This window comes from Coturnix japonica, chromosome 2, assembly GCF_001577835.2.
Source record: "Coturnix japonica isolate 7356 chromosome 2, Coturnix japonica 2.1, whole genome shotgun sequence".
Taxonomy (NCBI): domain Eukaryota; kingdom Metazoa; phylum Chordata; class Aves; order Galliformes; family Phasianidae; genus Coturnix; species Coturnix japonica.
In genome coordinates this window covers 7749803-7773599 of record NC_029517.1, presented here as the reverse complement: position 1 = coordinate 7773599, position 23797 = coordinate 7749803, and the positions used below count along the sequence as shown (strand labels likewise).

Sequence of the window (23797 nt, the reverse complement as noted above, 5' to 3'; positions counted from 1 at the left end):
GTTTTAAGAACACCTTCAAATTGACCTATGCAGTCAGGAACATGCCACCCTCTTCCTGTGGGAAAGCAGAGCATTGCTTTATTTATGAACCTGGTGGGAGTACATTAAGTACAGTGGGCAAGGCTCCTTCTAGATGCATAAAGGACAGCAGGATTTCGGGGTTTACTGTGTGGGTATCTGAGCTAATCACAGTGAAGTGCTCCATGTATGGAGCAGTACAAATTACTTGGCAAGGGCTGCAAAAAGGCAATGTGAGTTGATGGGATTTTTTAACCATTGCACTTGGAAGGATACATCATGATGTAAATCACTGAATATCAATATATACTAGTGCAAATAGTGCAGCAAAAGCTAAGGATAGATTAATGTTTGGTAGTTGCATGCAGAAGGGCATTGTGCACTCCAAAAGGTACGATTTGAAAAGGAAACCCATTTCAGGATCTTTCATACCAGGTACATCCTGGTAATATCATCAAATTAAGAGTGAGATTCGGTGACATACATAATACTAACTTATTTATGTGACATATATGAAGCAAGAAATGAGCCCAGAGTCTTACCTCTGACTGTCTGTGTTCACAGAATCGCAGGGGTTGGAAGGGACCTCCAGAGATCACTGAGTCCAACCCCATTGCTACAGGGAGTTCCTTACCGTAGGTCACACAGGCTGGTATCCAGATGGATCTTCTCCAAAGGAGACCCCACAACATCTCTGGGCAGCCTGTTCCTGTGCTGTCACCCTCACTGTAAAGAAGCTCTTCTGCATGCTTGTGTGGAGCTTCCTGTGTTCCAGTTTTTGGCCATTACTCCTTTGTCATATCACTACGCTCCACTGAAGAGCCTGGCCTCATTCAGCTGCCTCCTGCACTTCAGATATTTATAAACACTGATCAGATTCCCTCTCAGTTTTCTCTTCTCTAGACTGAACAGCCCCACATCTCCCAGTATTTCCTCATATAGGAGATGCTCCAGGCCCTTTATCATCCTTGTTGCCATCTGCTGCACTCTTTCTAGGGGATCCTTGTCCTTTTTGAACTGAGGAGTCCCAAACTGGATGCAATATTCCAGATGTGACTTCACCAGGCAGAGCAGAGGGGCAGGGTCACCTCCCTCATCCTGCTGACCACATTTCTTCTGATACAGCCCAGGGTATGGATGGCTTTCTGCACTGCAAGGGCACACTGCTGGCTCATATTCAGTCACCATCCCCCCCCCAAGTCCTTTTCAGCAGGGCTGTGCTCTTTCCTTACACCTACCAGCAGGTACTGATAGAGGGAGATTGCCAACCCAGGTGCAAGACCTGGCACTGGGATTTGTTGAACTTCATGAGGTTCACCTGGGCTCACTGCTTAGCCTGTCCAAGCCTCTCTGGATGGCATCCCATCCCTCGGGTGTGTTGGCTGCACCACACACATCAGAGCCTTCCCTTAATCCCTTTGCCTAGGAGAGGCACAAAAGGAGCAGAGGACTCAGCCAGCAGTCAGGCTGTTTGTTTACTACAGAAAAAAAGTAGGAACAGCTTCATCGAAAGACAGCTCTAGGTAACCTCTTGCACAGCTATTGGGCAAAGCAGCCCTGCATCCCTGCAGTTAAATTGGTCTGTGTGGGCTTTTCTTTTTTATCAGTATTGTGGAACTTAACAATAAATCCTCAGTGCTGACCATCATCTCCCAGTGAGTGCAGGGAAGTGAGAGCTCAACGCTGTTCCCCCTTCCTCCTCCTCCTCCTTTCAGCTCCTCCATTCCCCCCATGCTGCATCCTTCCCTGCCAGCACAGCTTCACACCTGCTTGACCACGTTCCAAACAAGCCTCAAACCTTTCATAACAGGTGATCATCACGTTTAGAAAAAAATTCTCAATAAAAGCACAGGTTAATACATGTATATTGTAAATAGCTCAGCAGCAGTGGATAAACAGCCTTCATACTCCAAAGGTAAAAGCATTATTTCAAGAGAGCAGGCACTCTGACTGCAAGACACAGACCACTATCGATTGCCAGTCCCATAAATCACGTTTATTTTCCAAATAATAGGAAGATTCATTGTTTTCTGTCAAGCAGTGTCACCTGGTAATAGGAGCCAGTCAAAGCAACAGTAATTTTCACACCATAAAAGCAGTATCAAGTCCGTTCATTGAGTAGGATGAATGCTATTGATCAGGGGGGAGATAAATAAATAAAGCAGGAGACAAAAGGAAAGAAATTAAGTGATGATGTGTAATGAAAGGTCTGTTAACGTTTCCATTATTCAGCTTCTCTCTGCAGGCCCAACTATAGCATCAAAAACAGCGGAAAGGTCCCACCCTGGCTGCAGCTTATCAACATGAAAACAGCCCCAAAAACATTCAACTACATTGGTTTTTTGTGCTGCAGAGAGACACGGGGCTGAGGGAGGGAGCCACAGAGGAGTCACCACCAGGGGAAGGCACAGAGCAATGGGGCCACAGCCACCGCTAGTGTCACTCACATGCACAATAAATGGCGCTGCAAGAGAAGCTGAACGCACAAATCCTTATGGCCAGAACTCACCCAAACATGTATTAAAAAACAAATAAACAAAAATCCTGAAGGACCGTTTGTTGCTTCTTGATGACTGCAGTGCTTTGACCCAATGCCAGTAGTGCAGCCAGCAGTAATGGGAAGGAAGAGCCTGTTTAGGAAGCCTTATGAGCTCATCTGCCTGTCTCTGGGCATCTTTGGATTAAACTGAAAAGCACGAGGCCAGTCTCTAAACTTCTGAATGTCATAGAATAGAATCTTAGAATGATTATAGTTGGAAAAGACCTCTAAGATCATCTAGTCCAACCATCCACCTACCACCAATATTGCCCACTAAACCATGTCCCTGAGTACCACATCTATACATTACCACATCATTCCTTCATACTGTTAGCTCTTTGGAAGCAACAGATGATGGTATCACTGCATTTTTCTAGTCGAAGCCAGCAGAAAGTAGCCCTAAAATAAAAGCATGTCCCCTCGGCTTGGGGAGCCACTCTTCACCTGATGACTCCAGTTTTAAAATTGACCCGTGGCAACAACAGACTGATGACTTCTCTGGGTGGAAAATAGCTTCTGAAGCAACTCATTGTTAGCAACTTTAATAAAACATTGCTAAACCACGGACCTAAACCTATCAGCGAACTAGCCTAGGAAAACCTTAGTAATCTCTGCATGAACCAGCAATTGTTTCATAATTGTTCTGGTAGAAACATCTTTAGCTCTTCAGCTTTCTCAGCTGACACATCACAATAAAACATGATATGAGGTGACTCATCGCCATCGTGTTCTATCACATCCCATCACCAAATGCAACCTGAGATTCGCATTACACATCAGCTGAATAATATTTTCCTAAGCATTCATGATAGAAAAATCTGTGTTTCCAAGGGAAGTCATCGCGTTGATTAAAAAATCACCACCACCACACCTGAATTCTGCTGAGAAAGAAGAGACGTTGGGCTCAGGTGCACACAAAACATGTTCCTGCTGACCACAGCAGGGCTGTTACAGGAGCAGAGACGCTGCAAGCACAGATCCTGTTGCTTGAGCTTGTGTCTGTTCTAGGATGGACTGGTTGGGCAAAATGTGATGGCTGAATGTGATGCTCTCATGGGTCTTTTCCAACCTTCGTCATTCTATGAAAATCATAAAGTGGAGAGGGATCTAAACCAGAGCCTCAGAGCTCTGAAACACGAGAGATTCTGACACAAGCTTTTGGGGGTTGGATCCAGCTAGGCAATAGGCCAGCACTGACTTTGCATTTTAAGAATCGTTTGATCTCCTGCACCCTCCCATCTCTGCAAATCCTCCCCTACCATCACTAATATTTCCTTATGACTAACTGCTCAGCTGTTTAAGATTTCCCAGATGAAGCTGGTGACCCTAAAATCCAGTAAGCGAATGCTTGAATACAGCCTTTCCTGAACAAAATGTGCTGAGGAGAATAGGGATGATCACAGCCCTGATTTCCACATCTGGGAAATACCATCTGGATAAGGAACAAAATGTAGTTGGAAGGGGAAAAGTGGTGTCATGCTGCAGAAATCAGGGACTTGCACCCCATCAGCCACTAGGGACTGCTAGATGATGTGGGTAGGAAGGAAGGGGAAGGTGTGGGAAGGAAGGAACCATTTACTCAGGGAGCTGTGAGGCCCTGGCACTGCTGCCCATAGAGCTGTGGATGCCCCATCCCTGGAGGTGCTCAAGGCCACGTTGGATGGGGCCCTGGGCAGCCTGAGCTGGTGGGTACAACCAGCCTGTGGCAGAGGGTTGGAACTACATGACCTTTAAAGTCTCTTCCAACCTAAGCCATGCTCTGGAGATACTACCATGGCAATGAGCTCACATTGAGCTTCATGGGAAAATCAGGCGTAGTGTGGAAAAGGTGAATGAGAATGTGGTGTTCCAGGTCTTTTCTAATGAAAGGATGGAGGAAGGGAGAAAACCAAAGGGAGAGGTTTAAAACAAATGCATTCTTTCTTCTCCCAGCAGATTCCTTGCCTTAGGATATTGAGCACATTAAGCAATTTCCTTGGAAAATGGAAATCAATGCAAACAAAAATTAAGCAACCCAAACCCGGCATTTCCAGGAGCCTCTGACTTCTGAGTGCTGCAACTGGGAAAACAGTGCAGTGAAATGTTATTACGTGCTCAGCCTGCTCTTGTGCTCTCCTCTAAGCATCCACCATTAGTCACTAATGAAGGAAGGCCAGTGGGCCAGGGAGGGAACAAATCATTTTTGTGGGTGTAAAACATGACTAACAGCGCTGGGCAGGACCTGGTGCTGGTTACCCACTCACTTGGATCCAAAAGCAGTGTAGACCAGGTTGTCACAACACTACTGGTACAGCAGGTTGTGGCTTGCATCTGCTGCAGGATCAAGTCATGCACCTTTGGTGTGTGTCCCCTCCGGGTGCTGTGAAAAGCATCTACTTAGTGCTCCTCTGTGGCTGCTTGAAGCTCATTAGTTCTCTGCGTGCTCAGTTAATTACAGGAGCTTCAACCTCTCTCTTGGTCTCACGTAGCAGTATGCAGCCAGCACTACTCTGCTTAGCATATTAAAACATCCAAGGCTGTCCAAAATCCAAGCAGAAATACATATCTCATAAATTTTAACTGTATACATTACCAAGATAGGAGACAGAAGTTGGGCCTCATGATCCCTACGGGTCACTTCCAACACTGGATATTCTATGGCTCTATGAGATGTGTTCACATAATGGGTGATCAACCACTCTGTGCTGTAAGCTTTCATCTTAAACACCCGGAAGCAAATTCTGTTTCTTTAAATTAAGGAAATTCTCCCAAGGCTAACTCTTTAATATTGGGATAACGTAAAAACAGCACTTTCTATATCACAACACACTGCAACCACCAGCAGCCTACGGGAGAAGCAAGTCACTCTGCATTGATCAAAGGATGAGCACTTCCCAAACAAGGGATGGAAAAAATGATGTGTGCTCTGTAAGTAGAAAGGTGCATGTGCACGCCAATGGAAACAACGCTGAGGAGATGCAATCGAGCAGTGCAGTGAGGTATTGTTCCCTCTTTGGAGATGTTTTAGAAGATCAGTGATCACTTCCAGATGAGACACAGAGGTGTTTTCCTGAAATCAAAGTATTCAGATTCATTATGAGAACGTGTTTTTATTTCCCTTTGACACTCACTTTCCGGGCTGGTTTTGCAGTGACAACATGAGGCATCCAGGAAGAAGGAAGTTCTGGGGTGCTGCAGTTCAGGATACGCAAAATAAGGCGAGCAGTCTATTCCTTGTGACAAGAGCAATGATGTAACCTAACCCTGCACATGGAAACATCCCCTCGGAGCAGCTCAGCACTTTGGCAATGCTTCTCCTGCTGTCAGAAGCCAACAGCTGCTCTCAGAGGGCACTAGCAAGGCACTTAGCAAACCTGACGCTTCCCAGTAACCCACCCAAGCCTTTTCTGCTAGAAACACTTGTGGGAAGCCAAAGTGCATGGACACAGGGCAGCTGAATCTGGTACTGAACCTGAGCATCTGTAGACCACTCTAAGCCCCCCGCCCCCCAGTTTCAGAGGACATTTTCCTTGCCTTGCTTAGAGTTCTCAGTGCTACAGGTAGAAATGGGCAGAGTTCTGCAAATAGTGATAAAAAGTCCCTGAAGACCCGACTCCAGCTCACACACCAGGTAGAGAATAACTAAATATATTTAATCATGGGTGGTGCTACCCCTGCCCCTGTCAACCTAGGAGTTATGGGGAAGGAAGAAAGATGCTTGATAGGAAAGATGGAGTAGGGAAACACTAAAATATGAGCTGGGGTTGGTCTTACCTTCGGGAGCGCTGCTTCCAGGTCTGAAGGCTGCCCCGGTGCGATCAATCCTGGTCTGGGCAAACAACTTGAAAGCACATTTTTATCAGTTTGACACCTATTCTCCCCAAGATCATTTAAGATCAAAGTCTTGTCAAACCAGAGTTCAAAGAACAGACTGTGCACATCTCTAAAAGGTGTGAAAAACAACCTTGAATTCAAACCATTTTCATAGTGGCCGGAGCAGGAACCCTTATCTCTCGCTGTTTCGCCTGTTTGTGATCACGTCCTCCCACCTGAAGATAAGACTGTTTTGTTTTCAGTGTATCATTTTAATTATGCCATTTCTCAGCTCGCTGTGTATTCTTCACCCGTAACATTTAACTTTCTCATGGGATACTGAAAGGGATTGAAAACACCTCGTGTCTCTGAGCCCCAGTGTCAGCTCTGTAACAAATCCTTTTGCAACACATTTTATACATCGCACCAGGTCTGTTTCTATCCTCAGATCTTCCATGCGAGTGCTGTTGGATGGTCAGGAAATCTCTTCCTACCTTTCATAATCCATTTATTCACACATCACTCGCGGGCCAACGCTATCAGTCGTGTTATCTCTCGCCCACCTGCATTTTCCGGCCTCAGCACATAACTAAAGTAACCGTACTTTCGGCAGAGGGATGCAAAGCCCTCACAAATGTGCCTGCTCAGACATAGACCCAGGTCCAGGCAGCCCTGCAACCCAACACATCGGAACACCCAGGCCGGTAACCCTGCTCTGTGGCACCCCATTGCCTTTCAGTTAATATCCAGAAATAAGGAAAGAATTATGGCACTGGGTCCACATTTCTTCATTTCTGTATCAAGTCACACGTGGATTCAGCAAAAGGCATCATGGAGGGTGAGGCTGTGGGTGTTTTATGCAGGTGGGCTCTCTCTTTTGTGCCTACACCTTAAACTAGAATTGAAATTAAAGATGAAGGTCTGGTGCCAGCTCTAGTCTACAGTACAGTGCAAGAGGACAAAGCATAAAGGAGAACTTTCTTTATTTTTAAATATTAGTAACACTGCACAAAATGAAAAAGTGATACTTAAGTGACAGAAAACTGGTACTCAGGCTTATTTCATATTGAGCTTAACTTCTATACCCTAACAGTTCACATACGGTTATACGTTTGCAAAAGGTTACACTACGTCATGTACTTGAAGCTAAACCGCTCCGATACCAGACACAGAATTTGTTATATCAAACCATGCTAAAATGCAGACTTGATTTTTCTGTTTAGCTCCTTTCTTACACCATTATATGCGTTGCTCTATTAGGATGAGTGAGTTTCTCCAGGAACTGCGGACTTTCAATATTGCCAGGTTTAAGCCTGTTACATCAACAGCGCGTTGGCGAGAGGAAGACACAAGGAACAACACAAAACCATGGGCTGGTAACTCCCGCCTGGAGGTTAAAAGAGAGGCAACGTATTGACAAGAAACATGCAGGTAAATGCTTAAGGCAACAGAAGGGCACTGTACAAACTAGAAGGTTAAGGGAAGCAATGTATCATGCACATGAGAGAATTATGGGAAGCAAGGAAGTAACCTAGCCAGGAAATGCAGATTTCCTTTAAACTGAAGACATATTTCCAAATAAAATTTTAAAAAACCAACAACAACAAAGTCCTGCAATAAAAGTGATACAGAATGCTTTCATACGTAAAGGTGTGAGTTCTTTGCAGAAACAACCTGATAAAATCTTAACATGGTTTCTGAAATACGTTCATTATCTAAAAATCTACTCAGCAGGAAGAGCAGTTGTAAAGTGGCACTTAGGTCATTCGTCTCTAGTTTCTGAAAGCAAAATGTTAAAATAAGGAATGATTTCACTAAATGATTCATTGGGAGTCAACCACGGTTGCAGAAATCAGCAGGAGTGCTTACAGACCATCATTACGCCAAGTTGGTTAAAACCAAAGGATGTAACTTCACCATACGCTTTAAAATGATCATTCCCATAGCAGGGACAAACCTTTGCTGCCCAGCTTGGGAGATAAAAAGGAAAAACAAAAAAAAACACTGAAGACATCTATTAAGTTTGCATAAATTATCATATGAGAGAGCTCACGTCTCAATCCTACCCCCAGTGACAGAGGGAACAGGATTGGTGCTTAACTCTTCTTTCAGCAAGCCTGCTGGTGATGCTGGGGGGACTGAACAAACAGGTGTTTGCACAACCCTCTGTATCCCACAAAGCAAATTAATGCAAGACGAGGGGAACTTCAGTCCCAGGGAAGGAAGAGGTAAGAGATTCTGTCATACCCTCCGATCTTCTAACATAACACACTTCTAACCACAATCAGCCCCAACCAAACTCCTTAACCTGACTGGCAAGAAAGCCACTCCGTGAAAACTAAAAAGAATAATATAGTGCAATTTTAGTACAGTCTTAAACATGAGTCACTTCCTTACTAGCAGTGTGAACAATTGAAAAATACACACAGAAGAGGTGTGCTCAAATGTAACACAAGTTGCCGTTTTAATAAAGGGATTGGCATAGCAGAGATGTCCATTTTAGTAACTCCCTTTGGTTGACTTCTTCTTCTTCTGCTCCTCCCTCTGCTTCTGCTTCCTCCTCTTGCTGCCTTCTTTGTATCCTGAGGAAACAGGGCTTGTGAAACACCATTCACAGTATCCAAGGCCTTTTCTATCTTATCAAAAGCACACATTCTCTGAATGGATTAAGGAGTCTTAAAGAAAACATCTGGCTTTCCAATTTTTGTTGGTTTGTTTTTCAATCATCTGTTCTACTAGGACAGAAAGAAAACCACATCTTTGAAGTCTGAAAATATCTCAGAACTTTCCAAAAGACTTCAAAGCCATTCAGGAAAAGCTTCAAAATCAGAGCACATGCAAACCCAGAATGATTTTCCAGACAGAAGCAATAAGTACGACTTACACAACAGGAGCCATTTCAGTACTGGTGTTTCCTGCCCACAGGAGTTCAGGAGTTACCACAATATTTGCATTTCCATTTAAAGAATGGGGAATGCTGAGAATTCTGAGGAAATAAGGTGCTCGGTGTTTACCAATATGCATTTTACATGCAGGTCATCAGCCTGCTCATGCTTAACTATGCGCCACAGGCTCTATCTACTGCAGCTCATGTTCAAGCATCGATTACTTGCTACCGGTTCAATAGGCACAAGCTTCCAGCCATGTGATCATCATCCCAACAGTGGTTTTCAACCCAGATAAATGCATGGAGATCAGTTCCTGCTCTGCATCACGTCCTCTCCTCCAAGTTTGCAGCAAAGCGCAGCCTTGCCAGTACTGTGCAGAGCCAGCACTGTGCCTACCAAGTGCACTTTGAAATCTCAACCCAGAGGTAGAAAGCATTTCCCTCAAATAACTAAAAGCAAATCATGCCACGAGGTGTTGAGAGGGATCTTGTAGCTCAGCAGTGTTCTGCCCCTGGGAATCTGTGTGCTCCACACAGGGAATGGGGCCCCTACAAGACACCCAGGATCCAGACTGTGAGCTGGAGAATGGCTAGCAAGGGCACAGCTCTGCCTGCCTGGAATTCAGCTTCTGCTCTCCAGTTGGTTTGCAAGCAGTTAGATGGGACCCTGAGAATGCCACCTCACCAACTCCAGTAAGCACTGACAGCAAAATGAAGGTGGAGAAAGGAAGTGGCATGAGGTCAGAGAGCCATGACCACCAGGATTCCTTGAGGTCAATCTAAATGAGCTCCCCCCAAGCACAACTACTTTTGTTGTGCTGTAATTCCTCAGTTTAAGGCTTCAGCAGAATCACACAATAGTGTTTGGGCTAAAGCCACCTCATACGCCAGCAAAGGTTTGTGTATTGGAGGAAATACACTCCCTTGCAGCAAAGGGAAACTGCTCCAAGGCTATCACTCAAGCTCCTACGCTGTATCAACAGCGTTACTTCATCTTTTGCAACCATCTGAGTCAAGAACCAGGATATTTATTTAGAAATTCTGCCATGAGTGACTAGCCTGTGCCAAGTTAGAATGGAAAACACTGCTATGATTTAAGGAAGAAAAAAACTACCAGTGCTTTGTGGAATTGCAGGTGATGATCTGTTTGCCTGGTGCCCTCTCACCTTCCTGACACAGCCCCATTCCAGGCAACACTGCCTCAGCATTTCCTCATTAAGAGCCCCTTCCACAAAGTTTACTTCCACATCAGCCCCTCAGTCTGCCATACACTGTCAGAACTGGGATCCCTTGGCATTAAAAGATGCTGTAAGGGATGCAGCCCAGAAGGGCTCACAAATCTCTTGGCTTTCCCGCAGAGGCCAATGGAGGCAGAGGAGACATGCCGACTCCTGAGGGTTGGTCATTCAAAGAGAGTTGTTCAAAGGATTCTTCTCTTCACTGGAGGGAAAAACAGCATCATATCGGCTGATCAGAACAACCTCACGTAATAACGATGAAACATTAACACCTATTTGGGAAAGCATCATTAAACCCCAACAGGTGATTAGCGTCATAACTTGGTCATTTTTCATTTTCACAACACTGTCGGCATTTCCAAAAGGCTTCCACATACATGCACGATTGCTTTTGATGCAGCTATTTTATATCAGTTTCTTTTTCTGCGCATTCATCTACTTTCTTCAAATGTGTTAGGTTGTGAAAGCAACCCCAGCAACTTTTCCTTAAGAACACTGTGAGTCAAATGTAAATTATGGTTCCAAGTGAATACCACATAATTCATTGTCTTACAAATGAAACAATTCAAATGTTAAAGTAATGCAGTATGAAGATATCTAGCTATTTGACAATGCAGTCTCCAACCAGCACAGGAATGATAAGGGTAAAAAGTGGAAATCTTTCAAGTGTTATCGCTGACACACAGAAACAGATTGGCCAAAGTAGGAGATAACACACAAATACAGAGTATTCCTCGGGAGAAAACTGCCAGGTCCTTTCTGCTGCTAGCCTGCTGTGATAAATAATTTCACTCCCAACCATTTCCCTTTGTACCCTCACCAAAGAAGAAAGGATAGGTCGAACTTTGTCCGTTAGCTCTGGTGATGCTACACTGGGCGATAACAGCCAGAAGTCTGATCCAAACAAGTGGAGCAGCTCTTAACAAAAAAATAAGTATTGCACACAAAGGATGCAACCTTTCACTGGACTGCGTCAATCAGCACTAATTAAAAGCATATTTAGCTGCCTTGGTTTCAAAGCCTAGCCCCAAAGTCGTGAGAGAACAACATCTGAATTAGGAAGCAGCAGCCCCATTACTATTTGATTAATTTGGAGTAAACATGTCCTGGTGAGTCGCCAGCATCACAAAGTGCTCATGGAAACTTGCCATAGTTGGTGCCCAGCTGAACGGGCTTCAACCAAGCAGTCCTGGTCCTGGAGAGTGGCTTGGCAAATTTCCACCCTTGGAAGTAATTGTTATCCATCTAAACTTTAGAATTGTGTTATATTAAGATAAAGAGCCTCAGGGGAGGGTGGAGGAAGAATAGTTTCTGAGAGCTTCCCAAAGTATTGATATTTGGAATCAGATTCACTGAAATGAAGACAGATATCAGACTAACTTGGTACTTTCTTGCTGCTGTCAGCTGCCAAGAATGGATAAAGCAAGAATCCACACCATTTGGAATTACACCTGCTTTACAACCTGGATAATTCTTTTCTACAATGAACAGCATCCTGCTGAACCTCTCCCTCTCTCCTCCTTCCAGAAGACCCATAAAGAGCACAGAAATTATTCTGGTCTTCAGGAAGCTGCTGAAAGCTGAAGCCAGCTTTCAACATTTTGATGCAAAACCCTCAGCCACCCAACAAGGACCGAAACAAACTGGGCAGCCTCTCTGCTGAGTCCCAGATTGACTTTCCTCCTGGTTTATCACTACTCAGCCATCCGTACCTTGCAGAGGCACAGCTAGTTTTGTTCTGAATTCATTGCTTTCTTGGGAGGCAATGGTAAGTGAGGTGTATTAATTCCAGCGAAGGATCCAAAGGGGCAAGCCAGGAGGCCCCAAAGCACACGTGGACCTTTAATGGGCCAGCAGATCATTGTGCAGGTTGGGTTTTGCAGACCACGCTTCTTAATTTTCTGCTCTTAGAGGTATTTCTCTAATCAAAGCAATACACTTCAAAGTGATTTCCAAGTTTGCTGGCTTATCTGAGCTGAAGCCACCAACTGCTACAGCAGCCTGGCCAGACTCAGAAACACCATTACAAAAATTCACCCCCAGTCACATCTTCAGTATAATTTCATGCATGTTACTCAGTTTACAATTATAGCTCTACTTTCACATTCCCTGCTTTCAGTCCAAGCCACAGCCCAACAGAGACCACAATTTGACCTACTAATCCTCTCACCACAACCATGGCTGCTGCCCATGCCATAGAGCACTGTTGAAAAAGAACCTGCCTTTATGTAAAGGGCTGCAGTGACAAAACATCCCACCCTGCCTAGGTATGTCACTCAACTGTTTAATTACCTTGGCTGTTAAATCCAAGGGATGAGTTCTCCAGTTTCACTGTCCAACCCTGTGATGTAATTCACACTTTGATCTTTTAGGGGACTGAAAAAACTTACTGGGGCCTTCCTTCATGCTTGCTCACCATACTATTTTCATCACCAATCCTGCGAAGAATTGTTAGAAGAACGTACCAAGCCAGATACAACCTGCTTACCTGCTCTTAATTAAGGTAACGCATTGTTGAATAGAGTCCAAGGTTTTACTCCCACATGGCAAGCAAAAGCTTGCAAGGCTCTGTAGCCTTGGAAGCCCTTCCATGTGCAATTCAGCTGCTTTCTACGGGAAGCAAAAGGATAATGGGATGCTCTACTACCAGCAGCCAAAAAAAACCGTGCACAAGGGCAGCTCCAGTAGAGCCAGGGAGGCAACAAGCCCAAGCCAGTAGGCATTCTTCCCACCCTCTGCCCACAGAGGAGCGGGGCAGGGAACCACACTGCAGGACAGAGAGCAGCGGGACAGTTCATTCCCATCACACCCGCACATCCAGCATTCCTCATGTATTAGGTTTCTACAGAAAACAAAGCGGCTTTACTTTCCATTACATACCCAAATAGAAGTATGTGAGGGAATTACAAGGTAATTAGTCTGGACAACCAGCGCTTCAAATTTACTAGTTAGTAATGCGTAATTCAGGAAATCATACGTTGGTAAGAAGAACGGACACTGTGTTAAAGACATAATGAAGCTTGAATAGCTCAAGTTTCCAGCAGAGGAACCCATGCCAGAAAGGATCAGGATTAGTTAAGCTCATTCTGTTGAAGAGGTTTCTTTGGTGATGCCAGCAGATGAAAATGAATCAAAAATGAATTATTAACGTAGTAAGTTTTAGGTTAACACAAGCTATTTCATTCCAAAGGAAGAGCAAACCTTGCAATATCGTCTTTCAAACAACCATTTTGTGTATCAAGTATTTCCCAGTATTTTTACAGTTAAGTATTTAAATCATTCCTGCTAGATACAGATCAAAACTCAGTTCCATTAGCAGTTGCAACCTGAAGGACTATGCTGTACCACTACAGTACAGCTTGGATACCTTTACTCAGATGAACAACACACAGTTGGAGTGCATCACTAGCAGCACCTGAGGTCTTGGCAAAAAAGTTGTTTGTCTGGAGCTAGAAAACTGTTCTTAGCAACCCCAGAACACACGGTGACCATTGTGAAACCATAACAACATGAAACCCGGAGCAATTCCTGCCTCAACACAAAGCATCCAACTAAGGTGGAGAATCAGGTCCAACCGAATTAGTTTCTTATTAAAACCTCACTGCAATGACTGGAAGCCCTCACTGCAGAGAGGATTCACTGCACGTCTGAATACGGTTCGCTGGTCTGAAAGTCAGTGCTAGGGAGACATGGGCTTCACCACGCATCCAAGATGAAACCTACCCCCCTGCCCTTCCAATTCAGTTTGCTAAGGACTTTCAAATTTAAACACAAGCATTCCCACTCCTCAAGCTGGGAAAAGAGGACCATTTCACTGCAGGTGACTCATTAACCACTGAGAATTTGCTTTGGGTGCTAGAGCTGGGACAACATCTAAAACTGCTGTGCAGCAATCGCTGCCAAGGGCTGCGTGCCAACAGTGGCAAAAACGATCCCATCCGAGTGGCGCTGCGCCAGGCTGAGCCCATTGAGCTCTGCTATTTTCCACTGCAGAGTGGGCTTTGGATCAAGGCAGAGAACGATGCGGCTCTTTCCCCCGCGCATGGCAGCTGTCACAGTGATAAATGAGAAGCCAAGCGGGAGCAAGCAAGTGGTCTGTGCAATGAGAGAGCTGTGGAGCCGGCCTGCTGAGCTGACAGAGGTGAGCACCCATGGAGGAGAACAGCATTGATGGCCAGGGCTCAGCATGAACTTCCCAGGCAGAAATGAAGACACTCACGTAGGTTTTTATGACTAACTCGACCAGTCCTTCAGCAGCCACTGTCTGTCTATCAGAGGAACAGCAGGCAAAACATTTAAAGCAACAGTAAAATCATAGTCTTGACTGCAATCCTATTTTCTACCCTGAATCTTTTATATCTGTTTTATGGCAATCTATGGGTAGGGCAAAGGATTTGGGGATTGTGCAAATAATTCAGGAAATTAATTTTAATTGCAAACTTGTGCACCTTGGAGCATAAATAGACTCACAGCTAGAAGCCCCGAGCAATGTTCTAACAGCTCCAATTGCTCTTTGGAAACTACTACAAAACATTGTTAGGATCACAGGGAACCTGAAGTCCCCAAATAGTGAGCCAAGTTACTGGGGGTTTTTTGCCAGCTATATGTATAGAAAACTGGCCCTGTAACCCTTGTACAGGAGCCTTCAGTACATCAGCCCAGATGGAGGATTCTGGAGATTTTTTGAGTTTTCTTTTTTCTTAAGGATGGAATCAAATTATCCCTCATGAAACTAAACTTCTAAGTGACTGATCACGGAAACATCTATTGGAATATTTCTGATTACTTTTGCAAGCTGGCATTGTATAATATGGTATATCTGCAGGTCTTTTGTAGAGTATAGGGTGTTAGATTTAAAGGCTCAAATGCAGTAGGATTTGGTATAGCGTTGGGAGCGTGTGTGCCATGTGTGCGTGTTTTGGGGAACAGGGTATTCTTCCTTCATTTATTTTTGCAGCACACCTTTCCCACGCGCTGTGTTTGCCCTGAGGAGCCCAGGCACTCCTAATTCCCAGCAGCTCACTGAATCCAGCACTGCTGAGAAGGGCCCTGAGCATGGGCATCCACACACCAAGGCATCTTCACGTTTCAGAGGCACAGAGTGGCTGAGGTTGAAAGGACCTCTGGGTCCATTTGGTCCAACCCCTGCCCAGCAGGTGCTCAGCACCACATCCAGGTGGATTTTGGAGATCTCCATGGACACCTCACAGCCTCTTTGGTCAGCCCATGCCGGCGCTCAGTCACTAACACAGTAACCTGTCCTGGCAGTCCTGAGCGAGCCTTGACCGCATGTTCTGATCAAATCAAGTAGCTCTGAGGGTTCTGTTGCCCAAATGAGCCTCTGGACTATATTGCCAAAACATTACAGATGGGAAATACATTAAAGGACTAAGCACTTCCAAAAATAACCAGGCCAATTGCTACACTTCCTTGTTTGCCTGAACAGCCTCAGCCCCCTCAATTAGGATTTAGATGCCCAAAATTGCAGCTTTCAGAATTAACGTGAAGCTGCTGAACTTCTCCTTCAGCAAGGAAGCCAAGCACTATTTAGATAAATGAATGTGCAAAGTACTGCGATTAGTTATTCCCTAACAGGCCTTCACTTTTAAGAACAAAGAGCACGGGCACTTCAGCAGCACAACAAAACAAAGTTTGCCCTGGATCCTTGGGTCAGGCCCTGGGTATCACAGGGCATTTGTGAATCTAGGCTACACGGATGAGCATAGCTAACACAGACGAAGGCACTCAACCGGCTATTTATTATCTACCGGGCACCAGAATTAAATCACACAGCAACACCCCCTGTCTTGGCTTTTCTTTTTCCCCTTTGGGCTAGCTGATGAATCCTTTTCTGCGCATTTCTTGTCAACGTGATTTTGCACACCTGATAAATAAAAGGGGCTCTCCAAGCTGCTCGCAACCCGGCTTTTTTCTTGCTCTTCCACCTCATCGCTATTGTAATGATAGGCATATCTGGGGGAACTGGCAGGCTTGTGTGACTTCAGCAGGCGAGTGTTGGTGGGCTGGAAGGGCAGGGCGTGCTGTCCTCTCCGCCGGCACTCCTCAGCAAAGGCTTCTTCGTTTGCTTCACCTGGAAAAGCAAAGAGAGTGAGAAAAGTGAGCTGCATCCAAAATGCTGAAGGGCTCACGTGAAACGATGGAAATGGGGGCTGAAAATAAGGCCACATTGAACTCCTGCCTTGGCTGTCTGCCCACTCATGCAAGAGGGTTTCAGAGCTGTCTCCAGGTCTGCCTGTAGGAAGGGGAGCACTTGGAGCTGAAGGCTCCATCAGCTGCCTCTCACCATACTGGGGCCACCCTGACATAGGAAGGAAGGGCGAGCAATCTGAGCACCTTGTCCAGGACAATATTGCACTGGTACAGAGCACAGCAGTTTGCCACACCTCATCTTGACCATCTACATAGAAAGGGTTAGCCCTGTTTGAGTGCAAGGGATAGGGAGAAATACCCACGCTAGGCCAGCTATGGGGCCATGTGGGAAAAACAAAGCAAACGTGGATTCACAGGGAATGGACATTGGATATCTAAGGGTGGTGGAAAAGCACTGGAGATCAAATGAAGGTGGGAAATAAGGCTGAAGATGCCAAAGATGAGCACAGCTCAAGGAATAAAACAGATGCACTCTTTAATCAATGGACGCAAAGCAAACGGAAACCCGATGTCTGGTAAAAGTACTATGAAAGATGAGGCACTCCAGTCATTCTCATGGTGTTTTGTAAATGAAGACGCTCTTGCTGCTGAATACACAACAGTACCAATGCTGTGAAGTACGGAAACCGGCTGCTTAACACAAAACCCACACATCGAAAAGCAAATGGTAAGATCACAAATAAAAGCATTCCATGGGGAAAACAAGAAAAAAAAAAGAAAAAAAAAAAGAAAGAAAGAAAAACTGACAAGAAGGGCGTGTAGCAGATTTGTCTCCTAAAGGCTATTGGAAGTTTCATTAACTCAATTACTTAAATACTTTTAATAGCGCTGATGAAATACGGCGTCATTCTGTTTGCATCAGAAGCGATGCGTCACACTGGGGAGGTTTCTCCTGGGCATCAGCTGCTTCAGGAGGGGTGTGTGCTCTCATTGTGTTCATGGCTGGAAAATGCTTTGAAGATGGAAAAAGGACCATGTTTGCAGCAATACCCCACGGTGTGCACCAAACAACCGACGCTCCCAAACCAAGCAGGCGGCATCGTCTTTACCTTGTAAGCGCACCCTGGGAGATGCTTCTGAGGGCACGATGAAGAGGAGGCAAGGTATTTTTTAAGAAGTCATTTCACAGCACAACATAAGGCCTCGGGGAGAGGAGGGATCTGGCACAGGCTCACGTCCCCATGTCCAAACACCACGCCAGCATGAGGCTGTGGGCACGCTGGTCTCTGCAGCAGGGGACGGCTGGCTGCCATCACATGGGGACAGCAAGGCAGCGGGCAAGGAAGAGCTCAGGGGATAGAACATAGAATCATAAAGGCTGGGAAAGACCACTGAGACCATCCAGCCCAACTCCAATCCATCCAACCATGCCCACTGACCACAGGCCTCATTGCCACATTTCTTGAACGCCTCCATTGACAGTGACTCCCCACCACCTCCCTGCACAGTCTGTGCCACAGCCCAACACTCTTTCTGAGAACATTTTTTTCCTAATATCCAACCAGAACCTCCCCCAGCAACTCCCAGTTTCCCATAAGATCCTACAGGGTTTCCCACTCGCATGCTATACAAACAGCGCTGAAGTACGTGTCAGTCTGGTGGTACTGGCTCTAGCAAGGTGAAGCCAATGAGACACCAGGAATGAGAAGGAATAGGAAAGCCACATATCAACAACTGTACATGCAAAAACCAGTCGAGATCATTCACATCCTAACAGTGCACCAGAACTGGGACATCCCTCCCATGGAAACACAAACCATGTTGTTTTCCTTCCAATATATAAGTCTTGATGAACGCGCAGCATTTGCACTGACTGCACTGCAGGCCTTAAAGCATCTCACTCTGTGCATCATAATCCAATTGAACTCACATGTATCTACTGCAATTGGCTATGAAACCGGGTGCTCCTCACACACCCCAATAAATTACACCCAGTTGTGTATGAGATTAATCCCAACGCTTGGGGACAGCGCTGCTCCAAAGCACCTCTGGATCAACGTCCCCCAGCTCATCCCTGCCCAGAGCACCCACGTCTGCAGTCCCACAGCAGGGACCAACCTGGGTTAAAAATAATGCTCTTTCCATCAGCTTATTTATAACTCAGCTCAGCCCTTATGTGCCACAAAACCAGGGGACGGGGCAGCTCCCGGGGCCCAGCTTACAGCTGCCATACACAGAAGATCTCATTAACCAAAGCAAATATTAATTAAAAGCCTCGCAGCTCTTTCACTTGCAAAACCAGCTCGGAGAAATTATGCTTCGAAGGGTTAATTCTGAAAATGAGGGTTTCAGAATGACGGCTCTAACCTTTAAAAACAAGTCATTAGAATTGGATTTTCAGGTGCTCCCAAGGAAAAGCTGCTTCTGGTGATAAACAAACCAAAGGGTGGGATGTCTCATGGCACCAAATAAGACCCCGGGAATGAAAACCAGCGTGTGGTAGCAGAGCTGAGGCGTGGGGGGAAGTAGAGACTTTAAGCTGTCATTGACCAGCAGAGGGCAATATTGCCTATCACGTGGGGGAATGTTATCGGAAAAGTCCCTGCCAACTCTGACTTATTGGGCAATGTATGGATTTCAATGTGTGAGCCTGATGCTTGGCTGGGCTGGGCGTTCTGGGGAGCCAAATAGCCAAGGGGCCCATATCCACACCTGGGAAATGGAAATCATAGGAACTACAGAATTTCCTGTGTTGAAAAGGACCACAGTGATCTCCCAGTTCCAACCCCCTGCTATGTGCAGGGTCGCCAACCAGGCTGCCCAGAGCCACATCCAGCCTGGCCTTGAATGCCTGCAGGGATGGGGCATCCACAGCCTCCTGGGGCAACCTGTTCCAGTGTGTCACCACCCTCTGTGTGAAAAACTTAAACTGAGTGTTTAAAATACGGGATAATTGATGCTTTTCAGGATTTTTTTGGGGCAGAAGCCCAGCATTTGTGTCTCCTCCAAAGCACACGGAGCACCTCACGTTCACATCTATATGAAGCGGGCGGCAGTGATGCTGGAGCTGCTGGTGCCTCAGCAGTCAGGTGCTGTGGGAAGTAATAGCTCTTTACTGATGGCTGCATCACCTGCCCAACGTGGCTAATGAGCACTCCTACACCACGAGGCTGGTGATGCCATCACCTGTGTAAAAGCTTCTCATTTTGAAATGGAGGAGCCCTGCCCACCAAATATGTACGTGTTCGTCCTAAAAACACTTTTTATAATGATAGCATCGTTATTTTGTGTTAATTAGTGTTATATCCTGGCTATCTGGAATTGAACTGAATTCCTACCAGGAATCGGTAGTAATTAATGGCAAGATAGTAATTAAAAGAAGCAGAGCAAATGGAGGTAAACATCCTGAGGATACTGAACCACGTATTTCAGTTTACCACCACTTCCCGTGCAAAAGGAAACTGAGTCTTGGTGGCTCCTGCACTGCAGCCCTACTATTCACATGGCATTTCTCTGCATGCTTAATGAAAAGGAAAACCAATGCAGGATTATCTCCTGCACTGAGAAATAGGGCACAGGAACCAGGCGACACATTAAGGCTCCCACGTGGCTGTTTGTGAGCCTTGAGAACTTCGCTCTGCTCCTATCTTTCTCAGTTATGGCCTTGAGTGCAGCCAAGTGCCCGTCTTAACACTTTCAGATTTGAGGTGATTCACAAGCACTGAACTCACAGGGCCACTGCGGTGTAGCCGTGTGCTCACTGTGATCTGTGCCATGCTGAGAACTAAATCCCCACTGGAGGATGTTTATCCGTCACAAGTGCCACAACCCGCTGATAAGGTTGTCATAGCAGTACAGCTGTCCGCTGTTACAACAGCTGCGGTGTTGATATTTACCTCGGTGGATGAGAGCAGGATTCTTCTGTGACTCAGACCAGGCACTGCTGGGAAACGCGGTGCTTTAGAGGAACCCGAGCAGCTCCCAGAGATCACCTGCTCCTGCTGCTCCTTCTCTTAGAGCTCTGTGCCCAATGTCATGCAGCACGGACAGAAGGGCAGGGCAACAAGCAGCTACAGCAGAACACAGAGCAAGGCTAATAGGGACTTGCCGCTGGCTACAAGAGCTGCTTTCTCTGCCACCAGGAAGCGGGGATTTCCCGCAATGCTGAGAGGAAAAGCAGCCATTTTGAAATCTACTGATAATAATAACAAAAAAAAAACAACCCAACGCAATTGGCCTCTGAAGCCCAAAGAGCCTGAAATCATTCTGAAACCATCCGGGGAATGCTGAAGCAGCTGCAGAATCTGCACCATCACCGCTGGGCAGAGCTTTTATAAACCGTAAGGGAGTAACAGTGAAGCATCGGACATTTTGAGCTCTCTTTCCCCAGTTGCCAGTGATAGTTCGTTCTTCTTCTGGAGCAACTGCCCAGCCCTCCCCAGTGCCATTATCAAAGGGAGGAGATGAAGGGCTTTGCTGTGGTGACTGATGTCCTCCATGCAAGAAACACTGAGCTGGAAAAGTGCCCGAGTGCTGAGCTGCTTAACAACAGCGTGTGCTATGGGCTCTCCATCAGTCAATGCCTTCTCCAACCAGCAGTGGGGATGTTCCACCTCACCCCTCCCTCATCTCACAGCTGTGTGGCATCAGACCCATGTTATCCACCTGCTGCTACAGCCTCCCCTGCTAAATCTGTAATCTCAGGGATTTTCTGCAAGGTTTCCCAGGCTGTTGTTGTTCCCTTCTTCTGTGGGAGCCCATTTGCTGAGAGAGGAAAACAAGCCCACAGTGGCTGCAGAAAGCATGGGAGGTGGTGGTGAAGTCACCGGGAAGTGATGGAAAGAACAGGGACAGGGAGAAAGGATGGAGTGTTGAAGTCAACACTGAGCTTCTATTTCTGTCAAGGCACAGCCGAGGCTGCAGCGTGCCTCGTATCTGGGCAAGGGCAGAGCTCCCTCCATGCTTTCTGCTTAACGCACGCTGCAATCCTCTGCCCTTCTGGCTTTTAAAAGCTGGCAACACATCTGTTCCTTTTATTCCTGCTCCACCCGTGCTCAGCCTGTTCCTGCACCACCCACGCTCCCCTATAGGGGAAGGCAGGGGAATCCCCACTGCCCCTTTCCTTCTGTTGACACCACTAACCTGGGATATGTGCAATATCCTTTGTACCCCCGAGCCTTCCAACAAGGAGCAATGTTCTACACCCCCTTGATCCCTTCAGCCCTGCCTGAACCAACACGAATCCTATGTGAATCCAACCTGAGCTACCAATGCCCACAGCCACTCCTGTTTGAGTGCACCAAGCAGTGCAGCCCGGTACATTGCAGACAGGGGAGAACATGGATTCATCTCCTCACTGCCTGAACATACTCACCAGATGAACCTTTATAAGCCCAGTAACACCAACCCTCACACTCCCAGCAGGCAGAGACGTCTCCATTTGCACGCTGCTGCTCAGTGTGAATTTCATTACATGCAGAAGGCTCCATCACACAGAGGTCTTTACTCATAGAGACATACTTAAAAGCTAATGCTATCTATATTTCTCATGCCAAAAAAGACCTGAGACAAAGTAGGTTGCTCTGAGGACTCTCAGTGTATTTCCACCTGCTGCCAAGTGACACTAGATCCCTGCCATACTTCCCTTTGAATCACTTGACACTGTGCTAAGGTACAGAACCACAATACCTGACAGGGTACAGATACATCACAGATTTCCACCTCAGCCTGAGCCAAACGTGCCAGCAGGTCTCCTTCCTACCATGAGGGACTCGGAACTCACATTTCACTCTGAAATCAGATTTTGAAGCACAAACCAAAAGCCTCTTGAAAGAAAAACCAACCAACCCTTACAATGCAACTTAAAGCTCATTGGTTTCCATCTCTTCTGTCCTTGCAACTCATCTTTAACCCGTTTAACTAAAACGAACTCTCAAGGCATTGCATCCTGTGTCCTCTTAGTGGCCTTCACCCCAAGGAGCATCCCCAGAGCGAGCCACAGTTTGCAAATCAGACCGCCATGTTATACTGCTTTTTCCACCTGCTGATTATTTAAATCATCTTTCAAAGGCTTCATATACAGCAAACCCAGACCGCTGTGAAACGGCACAAAAAGCAAGGCCACGCAGTTAGAAGATAAAAAGAATCCTATGAGTGACTTCACAGAAATGTGATGAATGACTTCCACAGCTGTTTTTGTCAACACTTCCATAGTAATTTGGCAAAAGCAAAAGACTGCCAAGTTTGTGTGCTGACCCAATGGCTGTTAGTGCTGTTGAAGCCTTACAGACACAAGGCAGGCTCCACGTTTGACGCTGCGTTGCCCTTGTTCAGTTTATCAGCTCTCATCTTTTCAGGTTCATCATTTGAAATATATTCTCTTATACCCCGAGCCTTAAATACAACAACAAGGGTTTCAAATACAGTTATAAGAAGAGCTATCCACCCTCTTTGGTTACACCCCACAAGATCTATTACAGCACACAGGACATCAGCTCCCAGAGCAGTGTTCCAGGGTCTGCACAGCTGCCTGATTTACAGAGAGCACAAAGAATATCAGAACCTTTTAAATGACCCTGAAAACACCACGTGCTCCCTGGGACAGAGGTCTGGCACTGCTTTATGAACCTTCACAGCAAAACCCAATGCCATTTTTTGACATCTTCGTGACAACAAAGAACACTGTGCAGTTAGTTCAATACTGACAAATAAAAACCTAATTTAAAGGAGAAAAAAAATCTTGCAAGTTGACTTTAATAGCTGATTTTGATTAAATTCTTACCTAGAAATCAGCACTCAGGCCTCACAGGTGCCACCTCTCCCAAGCTACAGCACTTCTTGCTGTTCAGCATCTCCCCTTCTAAACCAACTAAACTGAGCTCTTCAGCCTTCAAACCCACCATAGCTTAGGAATACTACAAGGTATTTCCCAAACCTAAGGCCTACCACAATAAATACTGATACAACTTATACACACTTATACATAAACACATACATACAAAATTAGAGACACTCCTGTACACACTGCTTGAATTCCTGACCAAATCAACCCACCAGTGCAAAGCAGAGAAATTAACATTTTCACAGCTTAAAAAACACCACACCAGAAACTCTATGATGCAGCAACAGCAGTACTTACAATGATCCTTTGTGTCTGGAAACAGCGCCATCAGTCACTTTCCATGCCGATTCTGAAGAGATCCAGTTGGAAGA

General features: G+C 45.9%; 1 protein-coding gene across 8 annotated transcripts in view; it reads right to left on the bottom strand.

Annotated features, from left to right (window-relative positions):
* DNAJB6 (DnaJ heat shock protein family (Hsp40) member B6) overlaps positions 1–23797 on the bottom strand; it is a 66215-nt gene that overhangs the window by 10731 nt on the left and 31687 nt on the right. For 6 of the 8 annotated variants that reach the window (XM_015852821.2, XM_015852822.2, XM_032442977.1 and 3 more), the window contains one exon: positions 16359–16565. In XM_015852821.2, coding sequence (XP_015708307.1) covers positions 16359–16565 — 207 coding nt within the window. Of the gene's footprint in view, positions 1–7315; positions 8932–13841; positions 14743–16358; positions 16566–23797 lie in introns of those variants that run through there. The other 2 variants (XR_001552896.2, XM_015852828.2) reach the window with 2 other exon arrangements.